We start from the raw sequence: 22571 nt of genomic DNA, 5'->3' as shown, positions 1-22571 counted from the left end.
GTAGGCCTTTATTGCCTTTCTACGTTCCCGTGTTGCAATGTTCCTGTATTTTCGTTTGAGCTCAAAGTTTTCAAGAGAGCGATCCTTTGCAAATTGAACTGCAAATTTTCTCTTATCTCTGATGGCTTGCTTCCATTCTGGAGTCATATAGGGTATATCGTTTTCCCTGACTCGTTTCTTTTTAGTAGGTGCGTGTTTATCCACAACGCTCTCAAACAGTCCCTTCCAATAATCATATTGATCGTCCACATTACAAAAAATCTCTCCTACATGCCAGGGGGCAGCCTCCAAGTCCCGGTTAAGCTGTTCGAAATCAGTACTTTTTGTCTGCCGGAAAGTAGTAGTGCGAGTCTTGTGTTTGTGGACTTTCTCCATCATTTCTCCAAACACCATATGGTGGTCACTCATTTCTGGCTGATAAACCCCACATTTCTTGAACAGTTCAGGATTGTTGGTTAGGATAACGTCCAAAAGTGACTCCGAGTGAGCTGTAACTCGGGTGGGTTCAGTTATCATGCACTGTAGATTATTGACTTCTTCCAGGTCCTTCAGAAGTTTCCCCTCAGCACGATCCAATCTCAATCTGTCCAGATTAAGGTCCCCTAAAATGATGACAGACTGCTTTTGGAAACACGCCCACTGACAGATGTGGTTAAGCTCCTCCTCAACACTTTTAAGATCCTGGAGGCTGGACTCGTTTCCCTTCATTTTCTGTTTTGGGGGCCTGTAGATTGACAGAACTAACAAATCATTGCTTCCTATCTTCACCTCGACAGCAATTGCCTCGAGGGTCTTGTAAGTCTTTGGCAGGGCCCGCTTCTTAGAAGGCAGAACTGAAGAGAAGTATGCTAACAGTCCGCCTCCACCCTTTTTTCTGTCTTTTCTATACATGTGGTACCCTGGGAGGTTAAATTGACTGTTGGGATAGGAACTATCCACTTTTGTTTCAGATATTACTATAATATGTGCTCTAAGGGAATTGTTCAATGTTTTTAGTTCTTCAAATTTATTTTGTATACTATTGATGTTTAGATGAACAATAAGGGCTCCGCTTGAATTCCTTTTCCTTTCCTCAACGATTACTCTCCCAGGGGATTCCCGCATGCAGGGTTTCATTACGTCCAATGTATTTGCATAAACAGCTTCGCCAGCATTTTTATTTGCATAATCATGTTCCTCCACACTGTTATTTATCGAAACAAATTCTTCCTGTAGACAATCTTTCAAGCATTCTTCTTGGCTAAATGGAAGCAAGCAGAGAGAGCAGGTCCATTGTATTTCAGGGCAAACCTTGTACGACTTGAATTCAGCCTTTCTTAGGCCTATACATCTGACATGCGACCAAGTGTTACAACGAACACACAACGAGGCCTCTTGGTTTGACCGAACAGTTTTCTCGCACTCCTTACACGGGTTTTTCGGCATTCTCTTACTTGAAGGCCCTGGATTTGTATGTACATCGCCACCTAAGACAATTCGGCTAAGCTGTAGGGTCCTTGTATCCTTCGCTGTATATGGAATTCTGAACGATAAATACATTTTGCCGCAACCCGCTCGAGTTCTCAAGCTCAAGCTCATCTTCAGTGGTATTAAAGCGGCCAGACGTTCTTGTCCTTCCTCGTTTTTTCCCAAATGAGCTAGTCCGTATAGGAGTTGTTTTTCGACTTTCTCCCGTATCATTAAAGCCGCTATGAGCGAGAACACAAAATATTTCAGCGAGCTCGGCAGTGCTCGACCGGTCGCCATGATAATAATTTCATGTGTATTCAGGGTCCAGATCTCATGTTTGTTCAAAAACTACAAGTGCTCAAAGTCAAACGAGAATTGGAGAAGAACAAGTTCCCGACTTGGTTTTGAATTCTACATCGGAAGAAGAGACTGGATTTGATTGTTTGCATAATAACACGGACACCGAAGAAGAAAGCATGACTCCGACGAGGTGTGATGAGAATCCTGATGCGGAACCAATGTTGTCTGCAGATTTGCGGAGGAGACTGAAAGATCGATTGAGGAAGCGTTTTAACGAGGAAGACTTGGATTATTTTGACGGTGATAGCAGTGATGAAAACGAGGGTGCCACTAATTGCAGTGGTGACAGTGGTGAAGTCCATGCACATGGTCATGATTCTTCTAATTCCGTCAATGAGGAGTGGGGTGATTCTCAAGGAAGCAATGAACCAGAACTCCCAGAAGAGGATTTTGCCGAGAGACCACAAGAACAAAACAATTCAATACCTCTCTCAGATTAATGTGGTGTGCTCATTTATTGCCTTTTATTGTTCTTATTTTCCTGGCAGTCTGGATTTTCTGTTACAGATTCAGCTATGGAGATGTTACTTAAATTTCTTAGTCGTTTCTTCTGGCTAGTTGGAACATTTAATGAAGACAGTTTTATATCTGCACTAGCAAAGCATTTGCCAAACACTTTGTACAAGCTCAGGAAACATCTGGGCTTTTGAACAATGATGATTTTATCAAGTATGTCGTCTGTCCAGAGTGCAAGACCTTGTATGGCTACAATGACTGCGTCAAGAATCGTTTTGGGAGACAAGTGTCAGCTCGCTGTACCTTTGTTCCCTGGTTTAGGCACCCCCATAGGTCAAGAAGAGGTGAGTCAACACCCAAAGTAACTCGGTATAACTTTACACAATAACTTAGATTATTATTCATTAAAAATGGTTTCATTTCTGAGTGGTTTACAATGCAACAACAATTCAAATTAACCAGCAAGCAATGATTCCCACTCCCCTTTAGAATTACTTGTTAAATTCCTTGGGTGTGTATTGATATTACCACTCAATTAGAGTCACATTTAGATTCGATCAAGCAGATGAAAAATAATAATATAAACTTCAAAGACACTTTAAATTATTAATAGTTTGCAAATCTACTTGTACCTAAACTATTGGAAGGACACAGTTGCGTCCTTTTACTCAATTGGCTTTTAACTTTATATATATTTTTTTACTCAGGACCTTGTGATGAAGTACTCCTGAAGACTGTTCGCACTGGAACAAAGACATTTTTGTACCCAAGGATGGTCTATCCATACAACTCTGTTATAAAGTCTTTGCAAAAACTGCTCGGGAGACCTGGATTTTGGGACAAGTGTCAAGAGTGGAGAAAGCAGATGTTACCTAACAATGTCAAAACTGACATATACCAAGGAAATGTATGGAAGGAACTATCATCGACTGGTTTTCTTTCCAAAGTCAACAGCCTAGCTGTTATGCTAAACGTTGACTGGTTTAGGCCACATAAACATTCTCCTGGATCTGTGGGAGTGATTTACTTAGTGTTGCTCAATCTGCCTCGCCATGAGAGGTACAAACTGGAGAATATTATTGTCGTGGGTATTTTACCTGGACCCTCTGAACCAAAACTAACAGCTAACACTTTTCTAGAACCACTTGTCAAGGAATTGCAGACACTCTGGGCTTGTAAATTTCGTTTCACTGTCTGTGGAAGTTTCTGCAAGCGGCTTATCAAAGTTGGTCTGATCTGTGTTTCATCAGACATCCCAGCCACTAGAAAAATTGGTGGATTTCTTGGTCACATGGCATCTCAAGGATGTTCCTGTTGCAAGAAAAACTTTATGTCTGGAGTGGGGCTTGATTTCAGTGGTTTTGATAGAGAAAACTGGAAACCTAGAAACTCTTCAGAACACAAGAGAGCAGCAAAGCGTACACTGGAGGAAACCAGCCCTGCCGCACAACAAAGACTCTGTTCTGAGTTAGGAGCCAGGTACTCAGTTTTACAAGAGCTAGAGTACTTTGACTGTATACGATATTTTGTGGTGGACCCAATGCATAATCTTTATCTTGGAACAGCTAAACACATGATGAAGAATGTGTGGTTGAAAGAAAACAACGAATTCCTTTGTGATGAGGACTTTCAAAGAATCCAAGAGCTGGTAGATTCTATGACAGTTCCTCAAGATATTGGTAGTATACCCGGAAAGATTTCATCAAGTTTCTCAGGATTCACAGCAGATCAATGGAAAAATTGGACACTAGTGTATTCATTGTTTGCTCTCAAAGGAATTCTACCTGAAGAGCACCTGCAGTGTTGGCATTTCTTTGTCCTTGCCTGCAAGACTCTAGGTAAGAGAGTTCTGACTGGCAATGATTTTGAAATTGGAGACAAGTATCTGATGCAATTTTGCAAAACATTTGAGACATTGTATGGAAAGGATCTTGTCACTCCTAACATGCATTTACATGGCCATTTAAAGGAGTGCTTACTAGATTATGGTCCATTTCATTCCTTCTGGTGTTTCAGTTTTGAAAGGTTTAATGGTATTCTGGGTTCTTATCACACAAATAATCGTTCCATTGAAATTCAGCTAATGAGGAAGTTTTTGATGCAAACTAAGGTGAAAGACTTCAGCTACCCAGGGATGTATCACGATTCATTTATGGAGTTTTTTTGACACTTACCAGAGTTCAGGGTCAGTCAAAGTTACTCAGGAGCCAATAGAACAACACTTAAGTCTTCAAGACCACAGAGATGTATCAGTTCAACATTTAAATTGTTGTGACTGGACTGCTGGAAAGAATTGTATTTTTCCGATGTCAACACCAAAAGACGGAGCTCTAGACAGTGAAGATTTGAGTGTGCTGAGACCGGTTTACCAAGAGCCTTTGGGATTGGATGATAGAACTATCATTGACATGCCCTACACTATCACAGAATTCAAAGCTGTAAAAGTTGGGTCTGTGAGCTATGGTTCACTGCAATGCCAGACGTCAAGGAATGGTACTGTTCTAGCTAACTGGGCAGGACCTGATGGGTCACTTGCTTGTGCCACAGGATGGAATGATACCAGACCAGGACAAGTGTTAAAATTCTTCCGCCATTGTTTCAAAGTGAAATCAAAGTCAGCTGATTCACTTGACAAAAGATATGAATTTTACCTTGCTCAGGTGAACTGGTTTTCTAAACACCCTGAACGATATGCATATGGACTTCCTGTTGAACTCTGGCGTAACACATTTGACATATTTGGACCAGCATGTTTCATTCCAATTCAGAGAATTAAGTCGGTTTGTGCATCAGGATAAACAACTCACAAGAGAGAAACTGTTCTTGCGATAACAAACTAAAAACAGTTGAACCTTGCTAATTATTATGAACATCAGTGTAGAAATCTTTTCCAGAGTTAAAAGTATTCACATATCCATTTCATGAGTATGAGTTAGGAGTCTAAGTTAAGATTGGAAGTTTGAGTTTGTGTTCACCTAGTTTCCTTGTGGTTAGCTTTTATTTGTTGATAAGAATTACACTATGGGTGATCAACTGGGAATATGCTACCCTGTGGTGTGGGCTTTTCTTTTCTTTTCCTTTTTATTTTTTCCATCCTCAATCATGAAATTTGTGACTTTTCAGGTCCCTTCCATTCTTTCCAACTCGATGTTTTATCAAGAACTTAAAATTTTAACTAGAGATCAAAATTTCACTTCTAACTCAAACTCCAAATTTCATACTCAAACTGGAATTTTTTTAACTCAAACTCAAAATTTCTATCAAATGATCAAACCAGCTCGAATGATTGAATTGCCTCAATAAACCAATCAGTCAATTAAAGCTAAATGGCCCAACCAGCTCAATTGCCTCAAATGACCCAAGGAGCTCAAATGACTGAATTGCCTCAAATGACCAAACCAGCTCAAATGACTGAGTTGCCTCAAATGACCAAACCAGCTCAAATGACTGAATTGCCTCAAATGACCAAACCAGCTCAAATGACTGAATCGCCTCAAATGATCCAGCCAGCTAAAATGATTGAGTTGCCTCAAATAACCAAACCAGCTTAAATGACTGAATTGCCTCAAATGACCAAACCAGCTCAAATGACTGAATTGCCTCAAATGACCAAACCAGCTCAAATGACTGAATTGCCTCAAATGATCCAGCCAGCTAAAATGACTGAATTGCCTCAAATGACCAAACCAGCTCAAATGACTGAATTGTCTCAAATGACCAAACCAGCTCAAATGACTGAATTGTCTCAAATGATCCAGCCAGCTAAAAATGACTGAATTACGTCAAATGACCAAACCAGCTCAAATGACTGAATTGCCTCAAATGACCAAACCAGCTCAAATGATTGAATTGCCTCAAATGACCAAACCGGCTCAAATGACTGAATTGTCTCAAATGATCCAGCCAGCTAAAATGACGGAATTGCCTCAAATGACGAAACCAGCTCAAATGACTGAATTGCCTCAAATGACCAAACCGGCTCAAATGACTGAATTGTCTCAAATGATCCAGCCAGCTAAAAAATGACTGAATTGCCTCAAATGACCAAACCAGCTCAAATGACTGAATTGCCTCAAATGACCAAACCAGCTCAAATGACTGAATTGCCTCAAATGACCAAACCGGCTCAAATGACTGAATTGTCTCAAATGATCCAGCCAGCTAAAATGACTGAATTGCCTCAAATGACCAAACCGGCTAAAAAATGACTGAATTGTCTCAAATGATCAAGCCAGCTAAAATGACTGAATTGCCTCAAATGACCAAACTGGCTCAAATGACTGAATTATCTCAAATGATCCAGCCAGCTAAAATGACTGAATTGCCTCAAATGACCAAACCGGCCCAAATGACTGAATTGCCTCAAATGACCAAACCGGCTCAAATGACTGAATTGTCTCAAATGATCCAGCCAGCTAAATTGACTGAATTGCCTCAAATGACCAAATCGGCTCAAATGACTGAATTGCCTCAAACGATCAAACCAGCTAAAATGACTGAATTGCCTCAAATGACCAAACCAGCTCAAATGACTGAATTTTCTCAAATGACCAAACCGGCTCAAATGACTGAATTGTCACAAATGATCAAACCAGCTAAAATGACTGAATTGCCTCAAATGACCCAACCAGCTAAAATGACTGAATTGCCTCAAATGATCCAGCCAGCTAAAATGACTGAATTGCCTCAAATTACCAAACCAGCTCAAATGACTGAATTGTCTCAAATGATCCAGCCAGCTAAAATGACTGAATTGCCTCAAATGACCAAACCAGCTCAAATGACTGAATTGTCTCAAATGACCAAACCAGCTAAAATGACTGAATTGCCTCAAATGACCAAAACAGCTCAAATGACTGAATTGTCTCAAATGATCCAGCCAGCTAAAATGACTGAATTGCCTCAAATGACCAAACCGGCTCAAATGACTGAATTGTCTTAAATGATCCAGCCAGCTAAAATGATTGAATTGCCTCAAATGACCAAACCAGCTCAAATGACTGAATTTCCTCAAATCACCCAATCATGGTCAATAATCTGAGGAGTCCCGTCTGCGGATTTGGACACCCAACAAAACCTAGTGAAAATATCGTTCCTTACATTCATAGGCGAAAGCGCTGAAGGTTAAGGTCTAGGGCTTAGGACTAGGGCTTAGGATTAGGGTAAGGATTGGGGTTAGGGCTATATGATACAAACAACGCTTAAAGGGAAGTTTGGTAAGAAAGTTTAAATCTGTGAAGGGGTGTTTACAACTGTTGGCGGACTTGCACCGGGGGGTTTAAATCCGCGAGGGGACCAAATCCGCTCTGCACTAGAAAACGAGCTCTACCTCAGCGTTTCCCTTTGAGTAAGAAAACAATAGACGAAGGTCATGTTTTCTTGATGTTAACCGTTAGTAATTCTGTCTGAAAACGCTTGGAAATTGCAGTGCTCTTGTCCTTACGAAAACTACAAAAGCTACAAGAAAACAAATGAATAAAGGCTGATAGTTTCTAAAGAAACTGTTTGGGGCTGCGTCGGTGGGGGTAACGAAGTATTACAGGAAAACAATGCAAGCTGTTTACAAGTGTTTGATAGAGCATGAAAGCAAAGAGACGAACAAAAATGATCTTAATTGCTTAAACACGGTCATGAATAATTCTGAGAGAACAGCATCGTTCGCTTGCTCGGGAAAATTAGAGAAAGACTTTTGGTTGAACAAGCTATACACTAGCGTTTTCATGGGGCAGGAAAATTATCGACGAAGATCATGTTTTCCTGCTATTAGTAATTCTCTAGGAATATGCTTGGAAAATGCGGCGATCGTACGCTCGGGAAAACTAGAGGAAACGTTCAGTAAGTCAAGCTAGCGCTAGCGTTTTTGTGGAGCAGGAAAACAATCGGCGAACTTCTTGTTTTTATGGCATTTACTGTTCGCAATTCTGCGGGTAAACGCTCGAAAAACTCAGCGTTCGCGCGCTTGGGAAAATTATAGAGTAACGTTTAGGAAAACGAGCTAGACACTAGCCTTTTCGTGGAGCAGGAAAACAATTGACAAACATCATGTTTTTTTGGCATTCACCGTTGGTTATTTTGTGGGAAAACCCTTGGAAAATGCTGCGTTCGCGCGCACGGGAAAACCATAGTAAAATGTTCAGGAAAACAAGCTATACATTATCGTTTTCGTGGAACAGGAAAACAATCGACAAACATCCAGTTTTCATGGCATTCACCGTTGGTTATTTTGTGGGAAAACGCTTGGTAAATGCTGCGTTCGCGCGCACGGGAAAATTGTAGAAAAATGTTCAGGAGAACAGGCTAATGATTGGAGTTTTCCTGGTGCTGGATAACTTGAGATGAACTTCATGTTTTTCCGGAGTTTTACTGAGGGTGGACAGTGAATTTGCCGTAGTTTTCAGATATCGGAAAACGTTAGTTTAATGTTGAATTTCTCAGACATTCACAATTTCGTAAAATTAACAGTGAACGACGGTTTTTTTGCTGTGACGCGCGCGCGCGCGCCGGCCGGAATAGAAATGAAAAGCTAATTACCATATTGAACAGAAAAGAAATGTTTTACACTAAAATAAGTTTACGAGCCTAATTTAAACAAATTTTTATTTCACATGTAGTTCTCTTTTCGTTAATAACACAAATAAACGCCGCTGTAAGCAACCTGTAACCTGCGCAGTAATTAAACGCAAAATTAATCATTTAAAATATTGTAGCAAGTAATTTTTTTTTCGAGATATGAAACTACCCTGCAATTAAACTTGATTTACTTCATGAATATTATTTGTGAGATTACCCTTACATAAAATTGAGGAAAATTTCACTCTAAAACAAAATTAAAGGCCCCAAAAATTCGGAAGACAAATCGTTAGGTTACCATAAGCACAAACAACAGCTGAGCTCCTCTTAAAGTAAACATGTAATTTGAAACTTACTCTCGACAACAAGACTGATGTGAATCCTCTTCAATTGACCATGGTCGACCACCTCGCAGCTGTATTTTGTATTTCTTTCTTGTTCAGTCACTTTGAATCGGAGTCGCACACTGGTGCTGTTTTGCACAACAGCACCATTCCTTCTCCAGACAATACGAGGAGCCGGTCCCCCTTCCGCCGGGCACCACAAAGATGAAAAATGGTTGAGCAGGACGAACTGGATCTGTGCTACAGTATTCAGGTTTGCAGGAGCTAAAGAAAAATTGAAAACATTGAAGTAAATTTTTTTTTTGTCTTTTTACGAGCGTGGGACGAAGGGAAAAAATCTGAGTTCCAAGGGGAATCGAACCTCTGAAGGTCGGATCTGCACAACGACGATGTACCTCACTTATTATTTTCACTCAAGATGCCAGCAGAAATTCCTTGAAATTAAACATTGAACATTCTTACCTGTTTTATGCATTGATTTTCCCTCATAGCTTGACTGCCAAAACTGGTATCTATGCTGAGGTGAAAACCTTAACCACATGTTATGTCCACTGGATCGCAGGGTAAAATAAGGAGTACTCCTTCCACAAAATACACCCAGTAGATTGGCAGACTGATTATAACCATCACGGATCTCAAGATACTCCTCATCAGCACAAGGTGCTCCAGGCAACGAATAGGGAATATAGATGATAAATCTTATTTCCACATATTGCCCTTTCTCCACTAGAAGGAGCTTAGTTGTACCAAAGTCTTCGATGTTTATCCTGGGGTAAACTTCTGTGATTATTGCAACTATTATAAAGAACATAATTTCATAGAATAACAAGTGAACACACTTTGTACAATAAGTTAACTGATGACTGTCTATCTCGTTTTCAAGCCTCTCTCACCGTGTACGTAAACGATAATGCAAAATCTTCATAAACTTTGAGATTAGCTTCGTAGACTTTTCCTGTATTTTTCTAGTGCACCAGTAATATGAGAGGAATCTATTTTTCATAAATCAGGGACCAAGTTAAACTCCTACGTCAGTAGTTAACAACTGATTCATTATGGGCCATTCTGATTATCTATGTGGTAAGCATGGATTTCGCACATGATCTTCACACAAATGCGATGTTCTTGTTAAGAACTGTCTTACATGCCGTGGTAAGGCTTTGATGACTTCCGCCCTCAAAAAAGTTTCTACTGCCGAGCCTGCAATGCTCATCAGTAAAATCACGTGATTCGCTTGAAATTTTACTAAGACTTTAAAATTTCGCTCGAAATTACCCTTAGTGGTTGTAAAATCTTCGGGCCTTTGGTCATGTGTATTTTCCACAAATTATAACTGATTTATGAAGAATATAAATTCCTCAAAACTATATATTACAGTGTTATTACTTTACCGGTGTTAATTAAAAACGAGGAATCGCTAAAAAGGCATCAAGAATATTAAAAAAAAAACAAAACGAAACGAAACGAAACAAAATTAAACAAAAAAAGAAAAAACAGAAATTGTCAACGTATACAATTAGAGTCAAAGAATTTCACAGATTTTTCCCTCAACTATTCTGCTTTTAGATAATGTTAATGATTTTCCTTGGTTCTACCCATAAGTTTACGTGAACATACCGACAGAATACTCGCCTCAAACATCGCTTATTCGTTGATATTCTGCCGATATAATTGATCCAAGCCTACCCTCGGCAAATCACGTTTGTGTTTGCCTTGAAATGTTCTATACCCAAACCACAATTATGTGTCTCATGCTCGTTCGTGAAAGCTACATGTCTCTTTTACAAACAAGCGCAACCGACTTACCCAAAACAAAAGTGAGAGTCCACATGGTGTCGATAGACATCTTTCCTGGAAAAAGAAAACAAATGAGTTTTAAAATTCAAAGCTACCTTAACTGTAGGACTCTCCTCGGCACCTTAGTACATCTATACGTTATATATGTTGCGGTTCAGCGTAACCTTCGCTTCAATCTTACTCTCTTCGTCTCGTAATTGAACCAGGACATTTATGCCTTAACGACAAAGCGTTCCTTTGGCCACTATGGCTATAATATGCTGAGAATGTTAGCGCTATTCTACCCATCGGAGCACTCAAACACCCTTCGCCAAACTTTTGAATGAATCAGCGAAATAAATTTTAACCTACACTATTTCAGCTGCTTACATCATATGTTGAAAATGACACTGTGTAGGCTAGTTGATATTCCTGCAATAAAAATTGTTCACTTAAAATTTTTACTGCTGTTTCTAAATATTTCTTGTAATTAAAGGCTTCTAGCAACATCCGGCACATTTTCGTAGACTGCTATTTTACTATCGTTTTGACGCTCTCGGTGATAGAGGAAAACGTTCAGTCACACCTATCTCAATTCTAGAAGTCCAGGCAGCTTTCTTTGTAATTAAGTTGCGTTGAATGCTGAGTAATAATTTAAATACGAAAATTGCAAACTCCTCGTCGTCACAATTTTACATAGAGGTCAGTTACTCAGACGACGACGCATAACGTTTCGCTCTTCTTTCATATTTTTTTTTTACCTCTTGTTTTCCTCCGGCAGTGCAGCAAAATCTCTACTTGAATCATTTTCAGTAACAGAGTTATAACACAAAAAACTGCAAGATTACCTGAACGGGGATTGTTCCTTTCTCCGCTGAAGTGTTTTTACGCCACAGTCGCTTTTACTAACACAACAAATATTCTATTCGCGTATACATCAATAAAACCTTAACAGATGTTTCAAGCTGGTAGGGTTATACGTAAGCTACTAACGTAGGGGCTCGACATATATTTATCTCACATAGCTCGATCCTGAAGATAAGTTTTTCAGCGTGTTTAATCAAAGAGATGAACTGGAAAAAAGAAGAGAAAAACAGTGGTCGCACTAGTTGTGGCAAAACAATTGCCGGAGTAATTTTTCAGAGGGGAATATCTACCACAAAATGAAGTCAGCCTCTGGCCTTTCTAGTTATACTACCTTTCTTTTACGAGTTTTCAGAAGTGTGTTCAGTTTTATAATTAGCCTTCTAAATGCATTACTTTTATTTTGGAAAGGAAGTTTTAACACACGCCACTACTTCATCCTCCTCTGTACATGGAAAATGACATACCTTCGACTTCGTAACAGAAAATCGATTGTAAGATTTAATGTCTAAAGTTAAGTGCATTTGCTGGAAATTGTTATAAGGGTAACATATCTTAATCTGTATTAAAGAAAATAAGCATCTAAACACCATTTTTTTTTAAGCACCATTTGTATGAAAGAAAATAAGCACCTAAGCGCCAGTTGTTATTTATTTACTGGATTACCTTGTTGGAACTTAATTTCGGGGATCTTTAATTTTGCATTTTTTCGCGACTGTAAATAAATCACTCAAGTAAAGACCCGCGCATGAAAAAGGCGTCGCAGAATATAAACAAGCGAAATTTAATCCTCTGTGGAGAATTTAAATCGCAGGAAAAAAAAGATCAAAATTTGAAAAAAAAAATAGCATATAAGGATATGTGTCAACAAATACACAAATTATTAACTGCTCTTACTGGTAACTCCTATTTTCTATCTTCTGTTGTCAAATGAGGTTAATTTGCAAAGATTTGGCTTATGGAACAGAGAATCCAGTAGTCATCTTTGTTAAATGTTAAAACATTTTGAAATGATTTGGAGCCACTTGAGATGCGAAATTTAATGCCTTTTTTATATTTTCCTTTTGAAAAATCGATTATAAAACCCCGCGAAGTATTGTTTCGCCAAAATCGCGAAATTAAGTACCCGAGAAATTGTAAAAAAAGTACTCGTGAAATCAAGTAAGATGAAGATCATTGGGGATGTTCACAATGTTTCTTTTTGCCCGAGGATTGTGGGAAACCATAAACCGAAGATATCACTGAAATGTTTTATTTTACTTTCTCTCCTGCCGAAGAACTTAACGCAAAACATATTATCGTTCGCCTAACTTTTTCATGATTGATCAGCTTACGGGACGTTTCATATGGATATCAGGCTTGTTGAGGAGGTTAAGTAATTGAACATGGACCCATAGCCTACGTATGCACGCACGTGTGTGTTTAATTAGGTGAACGCAAGGGAACTGAACGAGGAATTTTAGGGGGAAATGGTTGTCTCAGCTGGGGTTGTCCTGGTTTAAGTGGCATCAAGGCTTTCTGTGTAGTTCTTTACTTCTTATACAATAGAAATATTGGTAAACTGCGAATCTTGCACAGAATAGTACCGTGCCATCTTCAATGGCTGGAGCGGATGCAGGGGTAGTTGGGGTGGTTCAGTCGAACCCCCTAAATTTCCCCTCAAAATGCTGGAAATCATGTTTGCGAAGACCTAATTTTCAAAATCTCCCGGGAGAGCATGCCCTCGGACAATTCTCCGAACCCCCCTTGACTTTATCCTGGATTCGCACCTGAATGGGAGACCATCTCAGTCATGAAAGAACAGATATACTACAAAGTCACAACTAGAGAAAGCGAGACTAGCTTTCTCTAGTTGTGACTAGCTAAGAATTCAACAAGTATGTGGATGAAAAAAGTAATTAGTTCCCTTTTCCTATTGCTTGTAGAACCTTTGGAGCAGAACCAAATTGTTTAACAGACATCAATATATTTAAAAAGCCCACACAGATGTTTAAAGCTGTATTTGATTTATGCGCAAGCAATTGATAAACATATAGTCTGTTTTATTTTTAGTTTATTTGAGGGAGCTTTTACATCCCAAGCGTCGTTTTTCTTTTATCGACAGGCACAAGTAGCCTTAAAAAATTTAACCGGTAGGTTAAATATGTAAAGGTTTCGAAGAAGACAAACTAAATTAAAGTTCAACCCGTTTTAGTTGCTAGCCAAAAGAATGCTTATATCCACCAGCATAATCCTAAAAATTAATCTAGCTCTCAAATATATTATTTTTGGTTATTGAAAGCCTTAACTTTTTTCACGGTAAGACATTTCGCAGTTTAGTTTGCTATCAATGCAAATACTCTTAATTTATAAGTGCTATCCGGAGGCCGTTATCTCTGGAATTAAATATTCAAAACTGTAGTAAACTGAATAATCAATCATACTTTTACTTCCACATGTTTTGTGAGTATTCGAATAACCGAGGATTTTGCGATCATAATTAAATATTTGGGAAGAACTTGTCAAAAATGTCAATGGAGCATTTCATTTTGCTCAGTATTCATTTACAAAATCTTTGCAAACACAGCTCAATGGTTTATTCTTTTCAATTTCTCGGACTGAATAAAAAAAAACAGCTGAAGACGTTTTTCCTGTACAATAAGCAATTAATTCTCAAATAATAGATAATACGTAGCCAGAAAAACCGGCATGTTGTTTAACAATTGGTTCATGCTTTAGCGTGCACTATCGAGTTATGGAGCACGCGGGAAGTTTGGAGAGCACGAAAGAAGCGTAAGAGTTTCCCGAGGCGATAGCCGAGGGAAACTCTAGCTTCTTGAGTGCTCTCCAAACTTCCCACGTGCTCCATAATTCGATAGTGCACAGCTGAAAGCATGAACCAATTGTTTTAGAACATAGCCGGTGGAATTGTGCATCAAATCCGACGCGAAAAACGGACAACAATATCAGTTGAAGCGAATCGTGACGGCGCTGTTTCCGAGTCTCCTTTTCCTTTGTTTTTCTCTCTTTCTGCCTCATTTAAGAGCTCTAGCCCAAGGGAAAAGGTCGAAACATTGTCTTCGTTTTCGGACTAATAGGCCGAGTTTCTGTTTGTATCCACTATTGTCGCGAAATATATTATTTTTCCCCGCGCTAACAATGGCCGCTTGCGCGAAAAAAAAAGTTTTGGCGAAGTCGGATTTGCTGACGCTATCAGCGTGCACTATCAGGATTTTGAGCACGCTCACGTATAATGACTTTAATTGCGCGACTCTGCTAGCTATGTTCTAATTTACGTTTTCAGGCGAAAGGAGACAATCGTGAGGCGGGCACGAAGTGCGAGTCGTCACGCGTGGGGGGAGGAGCGCCAAAAAACTCGCGCCTGTGCTCACGCTATTATTCAAGCTCTTACGCCCCCAGACACACCTCCGATCACCATATTATAACAGCGCTCAAAAAAAAAATGGGGGATGACCTTTTTTGCAAGCCGCACTTGGGGCCAATATGAGAACGACCACCGGTGAGATCGTCCCACGGTTCAACAATGACTGAGATGTAGGATATGGATGACAAATCATAGTAAAACTCCCAACAGGACATATGCCACCCGCTAAACATAAGGAAAATACTTGTAGATTCTACTCTGAATTCGCTCGAATAAGATTGGTACGAGTGTGGTCGCGGTGTACCGTGGAAAACTCTTGCATATCAAATGTTTGGCATGTCAAGGAAAAATGTGGTATCACATAACGAAGGTCTACCAAGGCAGCCCTACTAATCACGTGGGCATTTATTAAGTAACAAATAATATCCCTATCACGAGACATTTGTAATCCCCTAGTTTGATTTTAAGTTCAAGTATTTCTATCAAAATCAATCAGCGAACTTGTACCATCTTCTATACTTTTGACGTAGGTTATATGTCGCTAGTCTACGTGTGGTAAGATTTACCAGATGGTTGTCCAGCGTTTAAGGTAAATAATCTCCGAAAAGCGGTTGGGTGAGGTGGAACCTCACTATGTGAGCTCCTGCAACTCAACGCCAGTTTCCTCGCAGGAACCGAGTTTTTGCGTCGTGAATTACGCAACTTTGAATCTATTTGCCATGTCTGGTGACCTGCTCTGTAGAGAAACGCACTCGAAATGATGAGCTGATAGAAATGCATCTCGTTGTATTGTATTTTATTACACGACACGGGCAGTCAGAGGGCCAATAATTAAAAACAACCAGTCAAAATGCTCTATTGCCGGTCCAATATTCTCTAAGTATTGGACCGAGCACTGTCCCGAATGGTCCCGAATGATACCGCACTTGTGTCCCTTTGAACTTCGGTCGTATCATTGATCTCTTATTAACCAAGCTTGCTCGGGACCGTACTGGAAGAATATCGGCCCTTGGTCTTTTTTGTACGGACCTCGCTGCGCTCGGTCCGTGCTGTCAAAACCCCGGGCCGATATTCTCCCAGTACGGTCCTCGCGCTTGGTTAATAAGATATATGTATTGTATTGTTGTATTGTATTGCAGATACTGAATGTGTTTGCTCGAGGAAAATATATACCGTGCCGTGCAATGATCGCCCTTGATTTTTTTCGGCGGGAAAATTAGAGACGGCAGGGACTGCAAAGTAAACATTTCTATGAACTGCTGCTGCCCAACTAACCGCGGAATACGCAAGGTCTTCGTCCCAAGAATAGATGTTCTTGATTGGCTGCATTGCTATTGCAGGACGAAATATTACATACAAGTGATGATTTAAGGATGTGATTTGAATCCAATAATAATAATAATAATAACAAAGGTCTTTATTAAGCACTCTAACCAACAAAACGTGTTTAGCTACTATGCCCAGTAAGCAAATATAAAACTAATTAACTAACTAGATAACTAACTAACAAGAGAACAAACATCTATTAACAAAAGTCCTCTTGAAACGTTCAGTTCTCAGTACAAGCGGGAGAATATCATTATGGCGCCTCTTACGTAGCGTAAGTATTGGTCGCCCTGGTGGTAAAAGGTCATCTAAAGCTGTTGTAAATCGCTGTCGGTGATCTTGGCCCACAACTTCTTATCCTTTAGAGTAATAAAATTTTCAATCGAAAAAATCTCTTTACAGTAACCAAGCTTAAAAGTTTAAATTGGCTGAGACAGATTTCTTAGTTGAAACTCCGTTTAAAAAGGGTGAGAAACTGACTGAGGGTTGAAACTTAGCACGCATTGCGCACTTGTAACACTATCCCATCTACCTTCCTCTGACCCATTCTCATCCTGGTTTTTCATATTCAGATGTTTTTCTCTTCCTTATTTCGCGAAAAGAATTGATTGGCTTCGGTTGTTTATTTGATTTCAAAGGTTTTTCAACTTTTATTGGGATGAAATGACTTCTTGACAGTTATATCTTAATGTATGATGTAACATCACAGCCCCCGGTTAGCTCAATGGATAGAGCGGTGGACTGATGTGCGGGAGGTCGAGGGCTCGAGTCCCGGCCGCACCAACACACAGGGTCTTAAAATAATTGAGAAGAATATCCTGCCTTTCTATATCAAGATATGGTTTAGATATTCTAGTCTTCTCGGATAGGGACGAATAAATGGAGGTCCCGCCTCCTGCAGGGTTAGGGGTAGCAGACGTTAATTTCCCACGCACGAGATTACTGTGTCATGGATGTCCTCCCCTGGGGTGGGATAGGTGGGTTGTTGTCTTGCGTTTCATACATGAGCCTCTGGCTCGGGCAATATGGGCAACCACGCCCCACGTTAAGACATTAAACTTTGATTACTATTACTATTACTGTGCTGATATTATTACGTATTTACCGTAATCAGAGCCGTTAAAGCCGAAATGATTCTGCAGATATTAATAGACCAAATGTGCTTTTAAAATCAGTTAAGTGATAATGTTAACGAATGCAGTTTTTTTTATTTTCCTCTCTTGTGCCCGCCTCGAATAGCCCTTGCTACTTGCGGGCCCAAGCATTGTAATTTTCCGTATTAAGCTTAAATAAAATTTGTTGTTGTTGTTGTTGTTGTAGTTTGACTGATTCAGAAAGACAGATTTAGAACGTCAAAAACACAGACTCAACGGCAGACTCACTCGATATATTTATACGTGTCTCCTCTATAACAAAAACCGCCACAACTCGCCAATTTACAATTCAAATTGTATTTTTAGCTGCGCAAGAAAAATGTCTGCCAGACAGGGCATTAAATTGTTTTTCTTCCGTCCATGACGACCTATCTGATCACGCGGTACGCTCCACCTTCAGCTTCTTCATTTACTGAACGGCGACGTCATCAACCTCCGTGTGATGGAACGAGGCGTCTTCCGCAGAAAGCAAAAAGCTGTAACGTCTTAATAGCTACTTTTAATAATTTTTTCAGAGGATTCCCCCTTCAATGTACATATGGAGAAATATGGCATGTTACCCTTCCACGGGCCGCCTCAGCTGCTCTTAAGGTTTTCAAAACAGCTTGCATCCATTTTACGAGCATTGAGTCCGGCTGTAGGGGAAAAGAAAGAAGTAAATACATTAAAGACAAAACAAAACAAAACAACAACAACAACAACAAAAAGTTAAATATATAAAGTAACCTTCCCAGCATGAAAACGAATAGAAACGATGTGATGAAATCCGTTTTACACAAACGCCCCAGCCGGACCAATACTCAAGGTCTTAAAATAACTGAGGAGAATGTGCTAGCTACCTTTCTATAATATCAGGAAATGGATAGACATTCTAGTCTTCTCGGATAAGGACGAATGAACCGTAGGTCCTGTCTCCTGCATTATTAATTAGTTAGTTTGGTTAGGCAGGGGACGTTGAAGAACCCAGTCACGAGATTACTGTGATGTGGTCTCGCCTGTGTACTGAGAATTTGGGGTTAGGTGTCGATTGGGACGAAAGCTCTGTTCCTTTCTCCTTCCATTCCCGTGGCGAATAAATGAAATTAAAATTAAAATTAAAAATCAAATAAGTAAAAATAACATGGCCTTGGTGTAAAATTAAAAGAAACCACACAAACTACATGTCACTCACAAAACTGTAAACTTTTCAAGAGTCCCCAGGGCTGTGGGTGAATCTGAAGTGATTATTTAAGAAGCCTGACCGTCAATGAAACCTTTACAATCCAGCATTAGTATTTATGATATTCTCCACACTGTTCTCTCTACATTTCCTATCAAACTGACAAGGAGAATTTGTTTGCCAATCAGAAGTTTGTTGGATTGGTGATTAGAAGTTCCTTGATTCTTATTGGACCTTTACTTTTGATTTCAGGGTGATACTGTAAGGAGAAATTAGAACCCAGTCCCCCTCAGGGGTTTAAAACACGGTTTAAAAATACGGTCAAAACAATTTAGAGAGGCTCCTTCATTTTCACATTTAGAAAATGAAGGAAAAAGTCATAAAATAATAATCAGACAGCTTGGAAGGTGTAAGTAAGCTCAAATCAAACATTGTATAGGAAGTATGACCGTTTTTTGGTCAGGTTTACCAAGGACAAGAATAAAGAGGAAAGTATTGTCAGCGATAAACACAGATGATGCCATCATTAGTAAACTTGGAAAGAATTTAGTGGAGGACCCAAATTTGTTAATTAATTTAGTTGCAGCTGAAGCATACATGTGAGTCAGTAAGTTAGTTATTAAACACATGTCATGGTTTTTTCAATTGTTTTCCACTGCTACAATTGAAAATCATTTCTTCAGCTGACTTCTTGCATACTCTTTCATCACCATTTCAGCAAGAGTTATTCGAGGCTTGATGTTCATGACCATGTTAAGGATTTCCACAATTTTGAAAGGAAATTAATTAAATAAATGGTCTTTTCTGAGATTTTAAACTTACTTGAACCCTTTTTAAATGGTTCCAAAGGTTGATCCTCAAAGAAATCACAGACAAGTGCTGCCAAATCATCTATTATTCACTAACTGATAAATTGTGTCATCTACTATAAAAAGAAAAAAAAAACATAACAAATGAACAAACAAAACTGAAAGAAAAAAAATGCTTGAGTGAAAGGAATTCAAATTTTCAGATCCTTTTCAGTAAATAGTGACATTAACAAGTTGTTCAGTTATTACGGAAGACATAATTTTAATGAAATTAATTTCATTTGACATGCAGATGAAATTCAACCCAAGAAATGATCCTCACAAGTAAAGTGCAATTTATTTTAGAGCAATTGCAGAAAATAAACCAGAATCATTTATGCTTTGAAAAGATTTGAACCCAGCCTGCCTCCATGATACTAGTTGAGCAGTCTACTACCAACTGTCAGCTACAAAGCCACATGTTGATGGGCAAAGTTTAGAGGCAAATCTGATCATAGTATTTAATAAATAACTCAACTTGAGCTGCAGATGAAAATCAAGCTATACACCAACACATACTGAAAAATGTAACAGCCCTTGCGAACTGAATTCCCAGTTTTCTGGGAATTCCTGGGAATTCTCAAAAATTCCCAACAATGCAAATTAGCTCTGATTTGAAAAGCTTCGAATGACTGGGAATTTCTGGGAAAGGAAGGTTCCAGTTTTGTGAGGACTTGAAATTCCTAGGATGTCTCAGCTATACAAACTACTTATAAGTTAAGAAGGGTGGAATTCTTGGGAATTTCTGCATCCAAATAATTCCAAGAAATTCTCAATACCAGGAACCTGAAGGTTTTAGGACAAGAAGTAATTTTGGAGGCTTAAAGCTTTGGTTCAATAAAAAGTATACCTTACAAAATATACCAAGATATATACATAATTGTATGTATATGTTTATCATGAAATTTATTTTTCAAACTAAGTCTTTGCAAATCTTAACATTTATATGCATTTTTTCATGAAGCAGCCGTCGATTAAAGTGTCAATTAATCCTATGTACTCATATCACATATTTGCTTTCTAACCTTCAAGGCCTCGTGGATTCCATGATCATAAAAGTTTTTATTGTGATGCAAAATGTCTCATCTCCACAGATGTGCTAAAATCATAAAACATAAACATAATCATGAACAGAGGAACACTTCAGAATGTGCACATCCATTTGTAGGTGAGAATCTCAACACAGGTCCCCCAAGCTCTGCCACAGGCTACTCTCTATGAAGGTGAGACAATTTTCTTTGATTTATTTCACACAACTTTACATTTACGGAGCTCAAAAGCAAGTCCAACTAAACCACTATACAAACTCTATAATAATCCACTGTGAAAGAGCCTGTGGCAGAGCTTGGGCCACCTATGCCTTCTCTTGTAAAAAGCTTTCTTCGTTATGAGACGCACATGACTCTTTTGGCACAACTGCTGGTTCAGTGGAAACGAAAGACTAAAGGTCGGCACACACAAGGAAACTAGTCCCTGCGACTAGTCTGTGCGACTAGTCCCGGCGACAAGTCTCTGAAGGGTTTACACAAGGGGCCCGGTAGCAGGGACTAGTCCCTTCAGGCATTCACACGAGGGCACTCAATTGCACAAGAACATTGGAAAATTAAGAGGCAAAAGATGTTTCTTAGTCTGGGGCGTTACACAAAAACAATTAAAATTTGGTAACTTTTCATTGTAGCACTATTAAACATCAACGCAAACGAACTACACTTATTTAGTCGGATTATTCATGCTTTTACGTGTTCCGTTTTTGTTTTTTTATTTTATTCTTAACAGACACAGTCAAATAGGGTAAAAATTCCATCAAAACGACTCCAAGACATCTGTATATGTTTACAAAACTAGAAATAGTTTTTTTTTCTTCAGCTGTAGAAATCTAGAAGTTAGGGAAAATTCATCATTAGATGACTGCAATGTTTACAAATACCGGAAGTCACGCATCATACGGACCCCTGATTGGCTTATTTACCGTTTAGTCGCAGGGACTGGTCGCACAAACAGTTCACACGAAGGGACAAACGTTTGTTTCATGCGACAAGTCCCTGCGACTGGTCGCACGAATTCAAATCAGTTTGAATTCGTGCGACCAGTTGCAGGCACCAAATTTTGGTCCCTGCGACCACAGAAATGTGTAGTTCACACGAAGGGACTAGTCGCATGAAACTGGTCGCTGGGACTAGTCGCAGGGACTAGTCCCCTCGTGTGTGCCGACCTTAAGGAATTGAGATGGCTGTGGGCTGTGTTGGAACATGTTGCTCAACGTTTGTTGCGGTCAAACTTTGTTGATTGGGGTACACTACTACCACCACTACCACTACCACTACCACTACCACTACCACTACCACTACCACTACCACTACCACTACCACTACCACTACCACTACCACTACCACTACCACTACCACTACCACTACCACTACCACTACCACTACCACTACTACTACTACTACTACTACTACTACTACTACTACTACTACTACTACTACTACTACTACTACTACTACTCAAGTGGGTTTCGAGCCTTTGTATCCTCGACAACTTTTGGCCACAAATCGTGGATTTGTAATACGTTCGATTATTGTGGATTATTTCTACAGAGTGAGTTCACATCGTTATTTACATCATCGTCAAAACATGGATTAATCCATCGTCCAAAAGCAAAGAACTGGTCAGGGAAATCAAAATGATGTTTCGGTCCTCTCTTGAGACCGCAATCGGGCAAGCCAGTGGATTCCCTTTAATAGCCAATGACAATTCCCAAAATATCCACGTGATCATGCCCGTGATCGGAAACAAAGAAATTCCGTTTGGCGCTCATCTTTGAATGTACTTTTCATCCGTTGATCGCTCATGTGTGAAGTTATTTCTTTTCCTAAATGTTTTGCATCTCTAAAGATGAGT

General features: G+C 39.4%; 2 protein-coding genes and 2 pseudogenes across 10 annotated transcripts in view; 2 read left to right on the top strand and 2 right to left on the bottom strand.

The window, feature by feature from the left end:
* The window catches only part of LOC148742938 (delta-1-pyrroline-5-carboxylate synthase-like), a 595352-nt pseudogene that overhangs the window by 535320 nt on the left and 37461 nt on the right, over positions 1-22571 (top strand). The window lies entirely within an intron of this gene.
* Positions 1779-5187, top strand: LOC148742940 (uncharacterized; annotated as a pseudogene). The gene is made up of 2 exons (XR_015996761.1): positions 1779-2609; positions 2973-5187. The product of XR_015996761.1 is annotated as an uncharacterized LOC148742940 (transcript).
* LOC148742939 (uncharacterized) lies at positions 8850-14421 on the bottom strand. Of its 3 annotated transcripts, XM_088760790.1 has the most exons (5): positions 11804-14421; positions 11346-11387; positions 10986-11030; positions 9642-9974; positions 8850-9443 (listed from the first exon to the last, which is right to left on the bottom strand). In XM_088760790.1, exons 3-5 carry the CDS (start codon positions 11023-11025, stop codon positions 9163-9165), a joined length of 654 nt encoding a protein of 217 aa, XP_088616916.1. In that variant the 5' UTR covers positions 11026-11030; positions 11346-11387; positions 11804-14421; the 3' UTR covers positions 8850-9162. The 3 variants fall into 3 exon arrangements, with proteins under 3 accessions (XP_088616916.1, XP_088616910.1, XP_088616920.1); XM_088760784.1 differs by having other exon boundaries at positions 11346-14421; XM_088760794.1 differs by lacking the exon at positions 11346-11387.
* LOC111344865 (uncharacterized) overlaps positions 17882-22571 on the bottom strand; it is a 50793-nt gene continuing 46103 nt past the window's right edge. For 2 of the 5 annotated variants that reach the window (XM_088760850.1, XM_088760845.1), the window contains exons 7-9: positions 20696-20769; positions 19645-19747; positions 17882-18298 (exon numbers count right to left, since the gene is read on the bottom strand). The gene's annotated coding sequence lies outside the window, so the exon portion shown is untranslated. Of the gene's footprint in view, positions 18299-18634; positions 18718-19644; positions 19748-20695; positions 20770-22571 lie in introns of all 5 variants that reach the window. The other 3 variants (XM_088760854.1, XM_088760858.1, XM_088760866.1) reach the window with 3 other exon arrangements.

This window comes from Stylophora pistillata, chromosome 1, assembly GCF_964205215.1.
Source record: "Stylophora pistillata chromosome 1, jaStyPist1.2, whole genome shotgun sequence".
NCBI lineage: Eukaryota > Metazoa > Cnidaria > Anthozoa > Scleractinia > Pocilloporidae > Stylophora > Stylophora pistillata.
This window is presented reverse-complemented; position numbering and strand designations above follow the sequence as displayed.

Excerpts from the sequence above, each read along its gene's own strand:
- LOC148742939 (XM_088760784.1), bottom strand. The coding sequence starts at position 11,025 with ATGTCTATCGACACCATGTGGACTCTCACTTTTGTTTTGG. Across the intron at positions 9,975-10,985 it reads GACTCTCACTTTTGTTTTGG|TTGCAATAATCACAGAAGTT; the intron begins GTAAGTCGGTTG and ends TCTTTATAATAG. Across the intron at positions 9,444-9,641 it reads AAAATCAATGCATAAAACAG|CTCCTGCAAACCTGAATACT; the intron begins GTAAGAATGTTC and ends ATTTTTCTTTAG.